General features: G+C 42.5%; 1 protein-coding gene across 1 annotated transcript in view; it reads left to right on the top strand.

Annotated features, from left to right (window-relative positions):
* Positions 1 to 15,357, top strand: part of luzp1 (leucine zipper protein 1) — a 54,007-nt gene extending 38,650 nt beyond the window's left edge. The window contains exons 3-7 of the mRNA XM_085391232.1: positions 32 to 2,258; positions 3,014 to 3,597; positions 3,682 to 3,801; positions 8,890 to 9,159; positions 9,798 to 15,357. Of these exons, the coding sequence (XP_085247358.1) occupies positions 32 to 2,258; positions 3,014 to 3,597; positions 3,682 to 3,801; positions 8,890 to 9,123 (3,165 nt within the window). The 3' untranslated portion in view covers positions 9,124 to 9,159; positions 9,798 to 15,357. The remainder of the gene's footprint in view (positions 1 to 31; positions 2,259 to 3,013; positions 3,598 to 3,681; positions 3,802 to 8,889; positions 9,160 to 9,797) is intronic.
* Positions 15,358 to 16,665: the final 1,308 nt, after the last annotated feature.

The following is a 16,665-nucleotide window of genomic DNA, read 5'->3' as shown; positions in this document are numbered from 1 at the left end:
GAAAAGAACTGTTGTACTCTCTCCTCTGCAGGACAAGATTATCCAGGCAGAGGGAAGTAACTCGTCCCTGCTTGGTGATGTGGAAGCCCTGAGAAAACGTCTCTTGAAGATCCAGGGGAAAGATGAGGAGGTACGTAAAGCTGAGGATCTTTGCCGCACAGTAAGAGAGAAACTGGAAGAGGAGGAAAACCTTACGAAAGAGCTAAAGGCAGAAATAGAACGTCTTCAGCGACGGATGGCTGAACTCGAGAAACTGGAAGAAGCTTTTGGGAAAAGCAAGTCTGACTGCAGCCAGCTTTGCCTTAGCCTCAATGAGGAGAAGAACTTAACCAAGAAGCTCTCATCTGAGTTGGAGACACTAAAAGCCCGTTTGAAAGAGGTGGAGGGGTCTGAGACAAAGCTGGAGAGAACGGAGCAGGCCTTGGCTATGGAGCTTGAAAAGCTCAAGGGATTCACCCAAACCTTTGTGAATGAGCGTAAGAGGCTGCTAGAGAAACAAAGAGAGGATGAGAAGACCATTCTGAAATTGGAAGAAAAGCTGGCGCACCAGAAGAATCGCTTTGGCATGTCAACGGATTCTGGCAGAGCAGATTTCATGAGCTCAAGAATTGAAGATGAGCTAACATCCACAGCACTCTTAACAAGTAAGCTGGCTGGACAGAAGAAGAGCCATGACTACTCAAAGCTGTCTGAGAATGAGAAAAACAGCGGTCTTGAAGGCTCGCAGGAGGACAACAAAGTAAAGGAGTTGACACAGGAGGTAGAACGACTGAAGAACCGCCTTAAGCAGTTGGAGATTGTGGAAGAGGATTTGAAGAACTCTGAGTCAAAAAATGGTGAGCTTCACGAAAAGTTCCAGATAGAAAGGGACCGAGTTCGAAAGTTAAATGAGCAGGTGGAACACCTCAGGATGCAACTGTGTGGAAAAGGCGGAATCAGAGGAAATGGAATTGGTAACTTGGATAAACACGGCAATGGAAGCAGCACTGCTAAGGTCATTGAAAATGGCAAAGTTGAAAATGAAGAGACTATCCTGAAGGGAGGGTTTAGACAAGAAAAGCCTAAATATAGAAGTGCAGCAACTGTCCCAGAGCCAAGTTCCCCAAAACATAGGAACAGAGATTTATCTCCTCAGCATAAATCTTGGAACAAAGATTTCAGCAACTCTGAGAAGGGTTCTCCCAAGTCAGTGAGAAGAGCCCTGAGTCCTGCCCAAAAGAGAAGGACACCCAGAACTACAACTACCACAAATTCATCTGATAATGGAATACGAGATACAGTGCGAGGAGCTGAGGAAAAGCCAAGAGGAGCCACATACAGCTCTGTGAATACAACTTCTAGTGATACCAAGAAGGTGTCCGTCCTTAGTCGATACCCTCCAGCAGCTAATGACCAGAAGCCACTAAGGACAGCTCACAAGCATACGGATGACATCAAGAAGAGCAGAGAAAAGTTCTCAAAACTGTACGTAGGTAGTGACAGTGAATCTAACAGCTCTGATGTCGTGCCTGACAGTACCTCCAGTACCATGAACAGCATCTCTGCTCTAGAGAAGGAAACGGTGCCTGTGTCCGAGCAGGAATCAACAGACCAGATTCAGGAATCTGTATCTTCTTCTATTTCTACTATATCCAAAGCCAATGGCTCATACACAGCCTGCAAATCTCACATCAATCCCTTGCTGCCCAATGACCACGGGTCAGAGGGTCATTCTTCTGCCTCAGAAACAGAATCTACTGGATCAAGGCCATCTGAGCTGGACCCTACAGCTGAAGCAGCTGAGGCAACTAGCACAGCTGTAAGCAGTAGGACTGTAACCTCCAGGTATTCTAGATACCCTCAAGTCCAGGACTCTCATTCAGAGGGTTCCTCCTCCAGGAGCTCTTTTGATGAGGAGCTGCACAGCCGGTCACAGGGAGCTGAGGGAGGTCACCAGGGATCCATGCATACTCCAGCAGGGATTGAAATCCAACGAGTATGCAGTCCTAGAGAGGCACTGAGGTCAAGAGCTGTGATCAAGCCTGCTATTGTGGAAATTGACAGAAAGGAAGTAATGATTTCAGAACCCTTGCCTACAAATGGGAAACCCAAGATCTCGACCAAACCAATAGTGACTACTACTAATAAAATCACCAGTAGTATAACCATCTACCCAAATGATCCAAGCTCTTCCAGAACCAGCAGTCGCAGCAGCAGTGTGTCCAGTGAACCTGCACCTATTAAAGGACGCCACACATCTACCAGTAACATCGTTATAGGTACGTGTCAACAATTTAGAATGATCTAGTTAAACTTATACTGCATTTTTCAGGACAGGATCTAGATACTAATTCTAAATAGTACAGTAAAGACAACATTTTTATTTGTTGTCACGTGAAACCTTCTAATTAGTGCTCACAACTTGCAGCACTCACAAAACTGTAGCACACCTTTTGGACAGGCTGTTAGGGTAATTAAACCTGCTACAAGCCCCATTATTATATGTCCAGAAAGTGGTGCATGGTGAACACCTATCAGTCATCAGCATCTGCTTCCCCAACATTAAACCTCAGTAAAGGTTTTTTTGTAGCAGTCTGTAAATGTGCTTTTGTCTTCTATAGGATTGGGTGTTTTAATGTAATTAACCCCTAGTCATGTTGGCGGCAGAACCATCTGTCTCTCTGCAGAATGAAATTGTGTTCCCTGAGATGATCATCTTTATTCAGTTCAACTCAGAAAATCCCAACAATCCCCCCCACCCCCTGAGCCTTGTGGCTCAGGGATAGGCAGCCACCTGCCTTGACTGGTTACAGATGAGGGGAAAGAAAAGAGAGCCTAGTGACATGGTAATATTTGCTAACAAGCATTAAACACAAACTTAAGCTGATAGGATGTTATTTGTTTTTGTCCTGAGCCAAACTGTTGGACCGAGATTAATTTTGCACCCCCCAAAAACTGATATTTTAAAGCACATGTCAACTTACTGTCAACTTGTTGCATCTGTATAAATGTATCATTTTATATATATTGCCAGGCCCAAACACTGATCATCATGGCAGTATTTCCGTCCCATATGAGATCTCCATACCCAAGAGTGAGATCACTTTGCGGCCATGCCAGGACCAGGACTGTGGGCCACACAGCCACAGTGATTCATCATCAAGGTCTAAACTCCACAACTCTTCCAGGGTGGAGACCACCACCAGCCACCTGTGCTGCCAGCGCAGCAACTTTAGCCTCCAGTCCCCGGACGTCACTTCCTCAGACTTCAACGACACAGAATCAGGATTTGAGAGCAGCAGCAGCACGACCACCGTCACCAGCTGGAGAAGCCAACGGCAAAGCCAACCGTCACACGAAGACAGTTTGCCAGATATGAAGAATGTGACCGTGAGAAGCCCCTGGAGGAACAAAAGCGCCATGTCTGTGGACGAGGGAAGTCGAGGAAGGAGTACGAGAGCAATGACAGATGGCGGGTCTGAAGATGAAACCGAAACTGCAACAACGTGGAGGGCTTACAGGGCAACCACCTTTGACACAGAGGACTCTGTAAACAGTGGAAACGGAGGCGGCGGAAATGCTGCAGCACAGAAGGGAGCCAAGCCGTCCCCTGCTGAGGTGGGGAAAGTTAATAAGTGTATATCAAAGTAATTTCACACACAAAGGAAAAAAATAATAGAGGGAATTTTCTCTTTGTCCCAGGTGTACATGCGTAAGATCTCTCAGTCTCCCCCTATGGAAACAGGAGGGTTGGGAAGGGCCATACCCCATGCACCCGTTACCTCTCAGTCCTGGAGCCGATCATATTCACAGCAGCCACCGGTAAGGAAAACTGACTTCAGGTTGTTAACACTTTCCTGTAGTAGATTCAGTTTTATAGGCTTTTGTTTTTATCAGATATGATATAAAACACGTGGCTATTGGATGCAACTTTATTTTCATTTTTGTTCTGCTTTGAAATATGCTTAATGTTCCTTGAGTCTGTTTTCTTGGTACATTTCTCAAGCATTTGTAAATTTAAAAAAATGAATTGGTGATACTCAATTAATAAAGTTGGTATTGCGCTTAGAGTATTGTTCTCTGCAAATAGTTTTAGCATGAAGATAAAGACTCCACACAAAGTGCAGCTGCAGGCCTTAGCTCCTGGTGTGTCCACTTTGCATTAGAGCTCAGCTGGTATTTTTCCCTGACGCCAGGCTCCGTGACTTCAAGCTTAGCACAGCAGTTCTGCAGGCCCCACTCCTGCTGCCCCAGTAAGCACAAAGAGAAAAGGGTGGGACAGAAAGTAGTAAGGATGGAAATGAAAAAGACCTCAACAGGGGGAAAAGTAGGTTAGAAAAACCTCAAGGAGAAGAAAATAGCTTTCTCCTATGTGAATGTTCTACCACATCAGTGAGAGACTCAGTTTGCTATTCTGGAAGACACCATGTAATAAGCAAAGGTGTCTGTTAAGGTCTGCGACTTTATTTTATGACTTTGTTTTGTACATAGTATGTTGTCACTGTTTATAAGAGCTTAATTTAAAAAATTTCAATTTAGGTGTGGCAGACTTTTCCACTGTTAGCACAATGTAATATGTGAGGCTATGTGGGCCATTGTGATTATATTGTGATATCATGTATGTGAGATCATAAAAAATGGAGTGTGAATATTTCACATGTATTTTGTATGTAGTGATGCTGCGATTTATAAATACATCGTCATGGATCGCTGTCATGCATGTTCAGTAACGTGTCAGGGGAAATCTGGGGTTTTGGGTCTTTCAGTACAGCTAACATGGCCTTGGAGCTATAATTGCCTGCAGGACTCCTCCCTAGTCATTATCATCAATGGGCTTAATGAAATCTACCCAACACTGAGCCCCAACCCCCAAATGCCCCCTTTCATCACTGATATTTAGCAGACTGGTAGAAAAAGTGTGAAGGGCCTTGCTCTTTTTCTTTATCATAAAACCCTGGCATTAACAAAATAACCTTGAGTTTTTGTTTTTTTTTAATGCTCCCATTATGCAGTGCCCACTCAGTGCCACTCGGCCTCGACCTTAGCTCTGCAATTTCACAACCACAACTACTTAAGATAAGCCTCCTGTCCCACATCACTGATGCTTTGTGGTCCGGGAACCCGGAACCATCGAACAAGTCCTGTCTTCGTTGTTTAAGATCGGCTGTGAACTGTTAAACCACCGTCCCCCTGTTCATTTTTTTGTCACTCGTGCACTTTTTAATTTTATTGTAGGAATTTCCCAAATCCACTGTGCGGTAGAACCTTGTTCATCATGAAATTTCATGCATGAACTGGTCACTCGATTTGGATAGCAATTATGTGCAGAAATTACCCCAGTGCAATAAAAAATAAGTTTCTTCAAAAACAAAACTGGGCTTTGAAGCGTGTCTTGGAGCAAAGCCGATCATCTTTGGTTTGGATTTGTAGAATATTTCAGCGGTCTGAACTGCGTCCGTTCCCAAGAGGCTTGGATAAATACAGCTGTACTTAGGACAGTGGAAGGTTGGGATTAGTCTGTGTTTGCAGTGTCAGGGGTTGATAAAAGAGGGTTGTGTTATTACAAGGTTGCAGACGGAGCCGCTCTCAACATCATTAACTGACACCCCATCAGTTGTTATTCAGCTGGGTGGGCATCTGTGTTCCTCTTGATTCATCAAAGTTTGTTTTTGTTTGACATGTTTGCTCCTTGTAAAATTGTCTTTGAACCTTAAAATGATGAATGAAGAACATTTAAAAAAATCTAGTTTTTCTTCTAGAGATTTAAACATCAGATTGTTGTGACTATCTTTCATGCCCTGGTGATGGAAGGAGAGCAGACTGAAAATCAGCTTTCTGTGGACCAGTGAGGACATATTGGTCGATAGGCATTAAGGAGGAGAAAACACTCCCAATTCCTATAAGTACCCTCAGCACCCTGGGCAGACTGATAGCTTATTGATTAGCTTTCACTTTTGAACCTCATGTATAAATTATCTAGAGGTTATTTATAATAGAGACAGACAGACATCTTTTCCTCCAGTGAAAGGTCATGGTCATATCTAGTTTATCTGAACCAACACTTTAGCAGCGTGACTAAACTATCAACTGCTTTGGCTTGTAGTGATGGCATTTATCGAGACTCATTCAATCTTTTATCCTTTTAGAGCTTCTACGATGTTCAAATTTGTGCAGTGGCATCAGTTACCCTTTGTACTACAAGTATGAGCAGATGGCTTGATGGTTAGCATTGCTGCTAACAATAAGCATGCTAGCAAGGAAAGCTGAGTCAAGTCTGTCCCGTAGTCAAGTCTGTCCCGTATTCAGTAAGTGAAAATAAAATAAACAATAAAAGGTGAATCAAATGGACCATTACGGCAAGGCTGGGATGGTCAATTTGGTAAAGTAAATCTGTTGGGCATCTTTCTTTGCCTTTAGACAACAATTCTGATGGCAAAAGAGCCAAACGGGACAGGCAAAAAAAAAAAAGAAAAAGAAAAAGTTCTTTACCAATTTTAGTTAGTGCAAGAGAGTTTCCACCACCGTGCAGACTTTGACGTCGTCCATTTTGATGTGGCGAGCAATCAGCAGCCGTTGAATGGATGGAAAGAAACGAGGGGTGAGGAGTCTTTTTCTGATGCTGTAATAATTTTCAGCGTAAAAGTCATCAGCCACCACTTCAAAACCTTGTACTCCCTCTTCGTCCACCCTCCGCCCGCGAACTTGTGCCGAGACTGCCGGTGCATTTTCCGCAGTCTGCGTCTCCCTCTTTGCTCATAAGAAAGAAGTTTCTATGAAGATTTAAGCTTTGTCAATTGCTAATTAGGACACAAGTTCTTGTTTTAAGTTTAGTTCGGGCATAGAGGGAACACCTTAGTTCTTAGAATTTTAGTAATTTAGTAATGATGTATGTCTTGATGTTTTTTGAAAAATAAAGTTTTGTTCATGGTTTCTCATCTATGTGGTGTTCCACATTTGACAGTCGGTCCTGCATGCTGCACAACAACATCCAATATTAAGAGAAGGAAAAAAAAAAAAAAAAAAAAGCAAGGAAAGCTGTGTGTGTGCCACAGCTCCACAACACACGTTCACACATACACAGCCGCTTGCATTGCATTCCAAGCACACTTGATTTGAATTGCCTAACAGGCCGGCATTTAAATAGGGGTTGCTTGTTTTCTGTGGCAGTCACTCCACACCTTAGACTGCAAGAGCAGAATGTCTTTGTAGTACTTCCATCCCATTGTAGCAGTAGGAAACTTCAGCCTGCACTCGAATGAGCTGTGAATTTACGTTTGGCCAAGGAGCGAGGCACCAGAACATATTATACTGGCAGTAAAGTGTGGAGTCAAGAGTTGATCCACTGTTAACTGTCCTCCTGATTTTTAAAATCATTACCAGTGAGATTGTCGGAAGTTCCACCTCTTGTGAAACAAGTCATCAGCAAACAAGAAACCACAAACAGAAAAAGCTGATCTGGAAGAACTCGAATGCACTATTGTATTTATTTCACAAATCTGTTGGCCATTAGTTCATCAAAGAGCAAAATTCATCCTCAGACACACTTAGTCATATTTCAGTATTTTGGCCAAGATGCTCCTTCAGTTGGAAGCGCGGAGAGAAGCCATTCTCATGTCAGTGCCCCAGATAAAAGCTGAAGCAGGTTAAACAGCTATGCTGGCTTTGTTAAAAGGACATTCCTGGCCAGTTCTCCCTTGAAAATTTGATTAAATCTCGAGGGATTTACTGGGTGGAAAAAGGTGAAATAAATAAATAATCCTGAAAACGTAAAACTCACAAAAATACTGCAACATTTCCTGGTTTAGTCTGTACAAAAAGTGTAATTTGATGTGGACAAAGACTCCAGAAAAACCTGTTTCAACCTTCTTTTTTTTTTTTTAGTCTGGCTTCATATTTTTCATAGATATGTGAAACTTTAGACTATTTCCCAAAAGTCAAACTAATTTTCTTAATATCTTAGAGTATGTGGCTTGTTCATTTGACATATAAAAGCTGGTCAAAGAGCAGCACTTTTGTGCAATGTGTGTGTATTTGGGGGGTTTTGTTGCAGGTTTTATTTAACCAAGCATTATTTTAATTCCACTGCCATGTGTTGTACGGTACAAACCTCCCGTTGGGTGTAGGAGGAACTCTACATCCATTTCGAGGAAAGTTCGTGAAAACTCCCAGTCTTGGAGCATTAACTTACCATAGAAGGAGAATATGCCACTTGACGGTTTCCTCCCACAGTGACTGAAGCAGGAAGTGACCACACTGAGCACACCCACTTTGGCAGCCTTCACTGGTGACTGATTTCCTGTCTCCCCCAGGAGACTGTGAAAGGCAGACCAGCAGGGCTCCATTAAAGCCAATTAGCAAGAATGCTTTCTAAAACTGCACCAGAAGCCAACTCCAGCCCACCAAATGTCACTAATTATGGTGCTTTTTTAAAAACTGAAATTACAGGAGTGGGGTGCTGTTTCTGTGTGCTTTAAGAACTGCATCGTCATCCAACTCTCGCTTTCTTAGAGAAGGGTTACTGAGGTTATGAGAGAGGACGTGCCATTGTATCCACCACAAACTAGAAACTTGGGGTTTGTTTTCTAGTGAGCCCGCCAAATTATAAATCTCTCAGCTTGGGGTATGTTTGGGGTTTTTGGTTGGGGATTTTTCCCCTGGCAGAAATCCACATGGCAGACTTTACTTGTCGCACACCAGTTAACATTAACGGCATGTAGTCAATGCCCGCATAAGACAAAGGTCCGAGCAAGGCCCCACAAAATGCCCAGAGCTCCTATAGACAAACTCCAGAGTTTGGCATTAAATTTCAGCAAAGAAATCCAAATTATTCCTCTTAAACTTGGAAAAGCGCTTATTTCGGATGCCAGTTAATACAACAGCCAGTTTTTAAATGTAATTTCTTTCTTCCAGGCTTCTGATAACTTGGACCCCAGTCCAAACCCGAGTCACAGCCCAGCCTCTTGGAGACGACAGATACCCAGTAGTGATCTGGGGACCTCTTACGATCGGATAAGCAGGACACCTGGAGCCTCTAGAGGAGGGGAGCCCTGGTCCAGTCGGGGGCAAGGCTTAGGAGCCAGAGCTGAGGGGAGGAGCGGAGCAGGAGGCAGACCGTGGAGCCAGCGTCAGTCAGAGCAACATTAGACCAAGTGAGGAGCAGGATTGAAGCAAGTGGGGCAGGTAGGAGGTGGCTGGATTTTCTTTTCTTTTAACTCCTGATAGTTAATTAAAATATACAATTATTAATTACCCCTTTTGGAACAGCGTCTCATCTATAAAGGGGCTTTCTCCTTCTATTTATATATTATCGTCATAGCGACAGTGATGAAATCTTTGCACAAGGCAGTTTACAAACTGTGCTGCAGCAAAATTCTCAAGTTTAAATATGCTTTTTTTGGTGACTTCCTCTGGAAAGACCAGCATAATTAGGGATAAATTATGGAAAATGAGAGAAAAGCTCACTTTGAACCCGGATAAGCATACAGTAACTTCATTTAGGATTGGAGACCTCATTCCTCCATCATACTAATGATATTCACATTTTACATGTACAGCTGATTTGCCGTAAAACACTAAAAGACTGGAAATTAAAAATTGTGATTTAAATTGGAAGTGTACCAATGAGCTCGGTCTCAATATTTTTCCCCAATAATTGCTTGCAAATTATCTTGTTCTTTCTGGCAAACTTTCCACGAAATTATAAGGAAATTACAGACCAGTCATGTTTCTAACAAAGATGAATAGTTACGATAACATTTTTTAAAAATGAAGGATTAAATGTGTCTCTTTTCTATTCATTTTTTCCCCTCCCATAACAGCACTCCATTAAGCTCTCAACTGCAAAATAAGGGCCAAGCGCTAGTTTCCCATCAAATGACGGCTACATAGATCACCACCACCTCCAGCAGACAACAGTTTTGCAGCCACACTGAACAACAAACCACCGACCTGATGATGAGTGTACGCTGAGACATGGACGCTTCTTCCTATTCAAAACTGTTCCAGAAAAAGCCGTGCATGGAAGGTCAGCGCCTGTACAGTGTTTTTGGAGGTTTCCTCACCGGCCAGTGTATTATCTTCTGCTTCTTCTGTTGGATGTATTATAGTGTAATCCTGAAACTTGACAAGGGAGAGGCTGGCACGCTGCGCAGGGCTGGAGATTTTCCTGTGCGCCAGAGTTGGAGGAAAATAGACTCAAGAGAGTTTGTTACAGTAACCTCAGAGTAGCTGGAAATGTCACTTGTGCTTCAGAACTTCAACTTTTCTTCATCACTGAAAAGACGAACCCAATCCTCAGTCAACAGCAGCGCATCTTTCTCTCTCACAGGGCTGGATTTTCCCGTAGGATTCTCTATAAAACCAAACGATCGCTACTTTAAATGTGACCAAAAACAGGAAGCGAATTCCCCTCGGTTTTGTTTCAGACTCGTTTTTCCTTCTGAAAACCTTCATCCAATCCCATCCCGTCCCCCCTTCACCAAACACAAGCCATGCAAACGTATCCACAAAACAAGAAGCAAACACATCCACATTTTTAACGTTCGGTTTAATTTCAGCCCATATCCCGACTTTCCAGCACGCGGTAACCTCAAACTGGATTTAATTTGAGGTCTTAGATGCTGAATGAAGATTTGCATGTTTCTAAGTAATAAATGAAGAACACTTGAAAGATTGTGACTCAGCATGCTTAAAGGGTTGCCGGTTGGCTGGATTTTTAGGTGCACGCACACACACACACACAAATACAAATACAGACGTACACACAGACACATTTTTCTTTTTTCTTTTGTCTTCACAGGCCAGGACCTTGTTTATGTTTTTCTGTTATTTTGATTCTTTTGTAATTCGCTTCCTGTTCTGCATCATCCTTTCGCTTTCTTCTCAACCGTGTCATTTGAAAAAAGAAAGTGGACTGCACGCAATGAAATGGAATGCACATGCAAGAAGAAAAAATAAATAAAAAACAAGAGGATGGGGGGTGGCATTGTTTATAACCTCAAACCATGACACAGTTTCCATGGTTCAGTATTTTACAGCTGTTGCAACTGTCCTCATCCATGTGTTTTGAAAGAGCCATAGCAAAAATGGAGTTTCTGTTTGAACTGAACTTTGGACTTTCGATTACCAGCAACCATGGCCTGGCAGGGTGGGACATTTTTTAGTGATGCCATAAGTAATGTGTACACACCAGTCATAGGAACGACCCAAGGGCGTTGGACTTCTAACCAGGAAGTGACAGTCCTGCTTGTACGTGACTTGGTTCGCCGTGCGAATCGTGCTAGTGTCTCTCTTTCTTATTTCTATAGAGGTGTATTATTTTGTTACGACGATAAACAACACCTGGTGGGTTGGTATGTTGGAGCAATCACTCATTGCCAGGGGCCACTACGGCGGAGACTGTGCAGTAGAATTCAATTTAGCCACCGGCCAGTAATAAAATGAGGTGTTTTTTTTGTTTGGTTTTTTGCTGAGGTCATCAGAAACCCTGCTGACGTATTCAAGTTTCTCCATAAAGTCTATCAACAGGCACCGGCAGGATCTTGAGACCGTTGCAGAAGATTGACTGCAGAACGACAGGCTATGTAAACTTTTAATCCTAGAACAAAATTTATGAATGTTGCTCAGGAGGAATGCAGCTGAGAATGACCAATTGCTCGATGGCTTAATGCTCCGATCCAACACGACTGCATTCTTTGTCTCTCGCATCTGTTAAACTGTAGACGAGGGGGGGGAAAGAGAGAAAAACAGAACCATAACTGTGACAACTCTGGACCAAGTTCTGGATCTGTGAAAGAACTTGGGACTTTTTAAAAGCCTGCTCTCCATCTGGCTCCTCTGCTGTTGTGGATTTTAATGCTGTGTTGTCGGACCCTGCTGGGGATGATCTGGTTCACTTATTTTTTTTGTTTGTTTTTTTTTTTTTTTTTTTTTTGGTCTCCTGTATTCTACCAGCCACCATCAAGCTGTAATATTTATTAGTCTCCACATATGTGCAGGTTCTTTTATTGTGAAAAGATCTGCCTAATGGCAGGACCTCTGTCTGTTGCCACTTTGTCACTTTACAGTTTATGCAAGCAGGAGATTATATGCAATTAAACTGTCCCCCCCACCCCCACTGCAATATCTGTAACCATTTCAGCCGTCATCGTGTACAAAAAGAGGTGATGACTGTGTAAGTGAGAAGTTTGCTAGGTTAAAACTAAAAGTTTACCTTTAGGAGTGCACATTTTCACCAGTCTGTCTTTCCATTATGTTTACCTTCTTGCAGTAATATCTACAGCATGTTCGTCTGTGCCTTGAGATGCGGTATAAGAGGTAAACTGTCCCAACAAATTCAGACCATCGCACAATTTCCTTACACTTGCAGTAAACATAAATAACATGCAATACAAACATGTAAGGTTTTGATTTGTTCCGTTTGCATTTAATTGCATTTTTCTTTTATTTGAGAATAGTTTTGGTTGACATTGTAAAATTATTTTTAGGGGAAATCCTCCCTGAAACTGTTAAAGGACACGAGTCACGCCGCTGTGTGGATTTGACTGTCAGAGTCACAGGGTGCAGCTCCGCCTCTGAAAGGCTTGCTTTGTGACTAGCCGCCTCCGCCGGCTTTATGATGGCGCAAAAACGGACCAGACGCACTGTTTAGAGCTCTCAGTGCACAAGCCAAGACATGATGATCATGTAGTCCTCCTGTGCTCCCTCTGTTATTCTTCTACTTCTCATTTACCAAGAGAGAATGCCCTCTCGTCCCCAGTCTCTCATCTTTTCGGCCAATTTTAACTTTCCTTTTAGGATTTTGCTAAAAATCAAGTGTCCCTTCCTCCTCCCTCTGTTTCTCTGTATTTTCCTTAGATTCTCACTTCCTAAAAGGAAAACCTTTGCCCTAAACAGCAGTGATGTATGCTACTGGTGCAGAGGCTCGTTTTATTGAAGGCCAGAGGCCTGTCACCAGAAAATGATGGGCAGTTCCCTGAGTAGCTGAAAGGTGAAAGGTCAGGTCTGGGTCTAATCCTGTCTCTACATCTTGATTTCAGGGCTTCTAAATACAGGAGCGTCAAAAATGGCCAGCTTGGCAGTGACGTGCACATGATGATAATTAAAACATCCGGGGGGGGTATCGAGTTTCAGTTTCTCCCACATATACACGTGCTCTTCTCTTAGTGCGTTTGTTGCTGTTGTTGATATGTCAGCGAGGGTTCTCATTTAAAGCTCAAGTGGCGTCTGCAGAGCCCTGAGTTGGCTGGAGGGCGTTTGTGGGTCAGGATGGTGATGCAAGCACCTGAGCCACAGCCCATTATCCTGCCTCATGGGCCATAAAGTTCTTGTTACTGTTTCCCTCCAATCCAACGTGATGCTCCACCACCGATCCCTAAGCAGCACCACTGTGAAGCATTTCTCCATCTGTGAGTTGTTTCTTTTGAATCTTTCTCGTCCTTTCTTTCCCTAAAGAGTGTTTGAGTTCGGGGTGGGGGTGTTCCAGCTGTCAGAAACTGTAGGTTTTACGATGCGTGGCAGGTTTCTCCTCCTCAAGGTCGGGTTCAAAGCAAGCCGGGCTGGGTAAAGGCCAAAGTTGAAACTATGCGATCCACCTTTCTTCCTTCTAAGGCCCCAATGTTCCCAAACGCTACTGCTAAACCTGATCGAACATCCACTCCATCCAGTGAGACTCAGCTGGACTGTCCCAGCATGAAGACCACCCGTGGCATCTGTGTGCGCTTATGTGATTGTGCAAAATGCAACTGCTCACAGGCGACAGGTCTTACTCAATGCTTCGGTGAAAGTTGGTGCAGTGTTAATATGGTGGAATGTAGTAATTGGTTTTTGGGGGAGCTGCAGTGATAATTTCACAGGTTTTAAGGATTCCGGGGCTGTTTTCTTTTCCTGATGTCTCCTCTGATTTGTGATTGATGGTTGAATGTGGACTGAATTACAGCAATGGTGTAATAGCTGCTGTTTAAAAACAAAAAGAGGCTGCTTCTGCTTTCCTGCTAGGATACCAGCTAAAGAGTTAAGAGAAATCCTCTGAAGATGTGTTGGTATATCTATAAACATCCGTTATTTTGTTTTTCCTTTTATAAAAGTAGACTAGAATGTACTTAGTGGAGATTGGAGGAATGTTAGCAGGCCCTTGTCCTCAAATGCCTCCATTGTGAAGCCAGGGTTATGGTGTCATTGGGGTGTCACAGGCTGTAATCTGCACTTAACCAGCACTTAAACAACTAATGCCCCCTTCAAGTCCCCCATTGTTAAAACGTTTTCTCTTCTGTGCCCCCAAAATTGTCCGTAGCTGTTTGCTGAATGTACCACAGCTGGTTATGTAGGGTTTATTATCTGTTTCTTTTCAAGAATCATCTCAGCAGGTAAAGGAAATTGGCATGCACTCAGTGAAAAATCATGTTTGCGTCTCAGCCTTTTAACAATGTGCCAAAATCATTCCACAGTATTTACAGTTTACAGAGATGGTGCAAAAGTTTCCCCAGGAGGACACGGTGTCTCTTAAGGTTCTGAAATAAAGGGGAAATATAAGTGAGGTTTGTCTTTTCTCTGTCATCTCTCTTCTTATGTATTTTTTTTTCTCTTTGTTAAACAAAAGATGTCTTATTTTGGAATCTATATTGGATAGATTTTATTTAAGGAAAAACTAATTTTGTAAAGTGGGCCTTATTACTGAAATATATAAAGTATTTGTCCATCTTGACTTAAAGACTTTTTTGTTTTTCGAGGTAATGTATCTCCTTTTTCTTTGTCACACTCCTGGAGAGTTCTTCTTCATGTATTTTGTGCTTGGTAGTTTTAATGCAAGACGTTTCTCACAACTTGGAGACATGATGACGCACCGTGGATGAGGAAAAAGAGAAAGAGAGAAGCCAGCGTCGAGCGATGGTCTTTGAAGAGTGAGAGTCACGTGCGTTTTATCAGAGCTGAGCAGGTCTCCGATGTTGAGCGGTTCAACATGTGTCGACCCCTTTTCTCTTTTTTGGTTTCGTGTTTTCTTTTTAAATCGGGGACCATTCACTGCTCCAGCCTCTCGCTCATAAATTCAGGGTTTGTACATCTTCTGTGCTGTATGTTTGAAAGTGCTGCCAAAGAAAGAAGGGTGCAGGTCCCCAGACATGTGTATATATTGAAAACACACAATCTTAACAGGAACAATCGGATAACAAATTAAAATAATACATTTTTGTTTAACTGGATGTTCTCTCTCTCTCTTAACGCTGATTCATCCACATCTAAGAATTTCTGAACTGTACAAATGAGGCGTTTATTTGTTTGTTTATTTGGGTTTTATTAATAGATGAGTGTATATAAATGTGTGTGCAGAACAAGGAGACTGACAGACAGAGGTGTCAAACACAGACGTATATGTAATTAAAATCAGATCAAAATTGTTTTATGATTGATTACTGCTTCTCTGTGTCAGCAATGCCAGGCGTACTGTGTGGGGAGGCTTTTTTTTTTTTTTCAATTTAAACTTAATACATTGTGCATGTTTTAACCTTTCTGTGGCTGGCGCACTCTGCATGTAGGTCTCTTGAAGCTGTACAGCAGACCATATGTATTCCAATAAAAATAAAAACCGACCTGTTTGTAAAGCGTCTCCGTGTTGGAACCTGTGTAAAAATGCAAACGTGTATGTTAATCTCGTTTTATGTTCTTTGTCCAACAAGCTCAGCAAGTTTTGATTTCATAGCGGTACACCCATTTTGTGCGTGCGTGGTGCGCTTGTGTGTGTGTGTGCGTGTGCAAGAGAGAATCCTGGTTTAAACGGAGTGGAGAGAACCGCACCTGATGGTATGCAAAATGAGCAGGGAGACAAATGAGGCAAAATTGGTCAGGTACAAAGGGGGGGGGGGAAACCGCAGGCTGCTGTGGAATGCAAAGTCAGCACACACATCTTTCTCTTAAACAGCTACGCCTTGCTTTGTGAAAGCCAGCATTTCTTTTCCTGCAGCTGTAGGTTGCTTTGAAATAGCCCCGTCTTACTCAGTAAGTCACTCTTTTTATGATGATTACCATAAAAAGACCAAGTCTCAGTTATTTTGGAAATCATGGGTAACACTGGCTGAATCCCAGAGGAGTTGTAATTCCTATTCCTTTTCCAGCTTGAGCTGCATGGTGCCAGTTTTTTGCACCTCCAGAGTACAAGCCTCAACACGTTCAGTCGAGCTGCCAGGCTTTCAGGTGCAGGACTGAACTAAAGATGTCTCATATAATGTACCATAGACCAGGGATATCAAACTCCTTTTACATCACAGGATACATACAGCCCACTTCAGATGAATGAAATTCCCATTTCTGTCAATGTAAAGAAGTGTGACTACACATTTAATCCCTGCATAAGAATATATGTTAGCAAAAGGAAAAAAAAAAGTGATTTCAACAATCATCTCAGTTTTTCTACCTGACAATGATATGCTGCTGTATTAAAGAATTAATATAATATATATATAATAATAATAATAATAATATAATTCAATAAAAAATACACTTTTATAGTAGATAGTGAAAACTGGAGTTTTTCTCTCTTATAATTGCTTATTTATTCATTATGCTCATTGGTGTAGTATGAATGTGTATGGGGCATCCCTTTAATCAGGAGGAAAAGCTGTGAAAGTTTATGAAAGTGCAGTTAAGTTCCAAATTTATGCCCTCCTTCACATTTTCCAAAGCCATCGAGTGTGC

Source organism: Rhamphochromis longiceps, linkage group LG19 (assembly GCF_057381845.1).
Source record: "Rhamphochromis longiceps isolate RC_006_pf linkage group LG19, R_longiceps_female_GT1.1, whole genome shotgun sequence".
In the NCBI taxonomy this organism is placed as follows: Eukaryota; Metazoa; Chordata; class Actinopteri; order Cichliformes; family Cichlidae; genus Rhamphochromis; species Rhamphochromis longiceps.
This window is presented reverse-complemented; position numbering and strand designations above follow the sequence as displayed.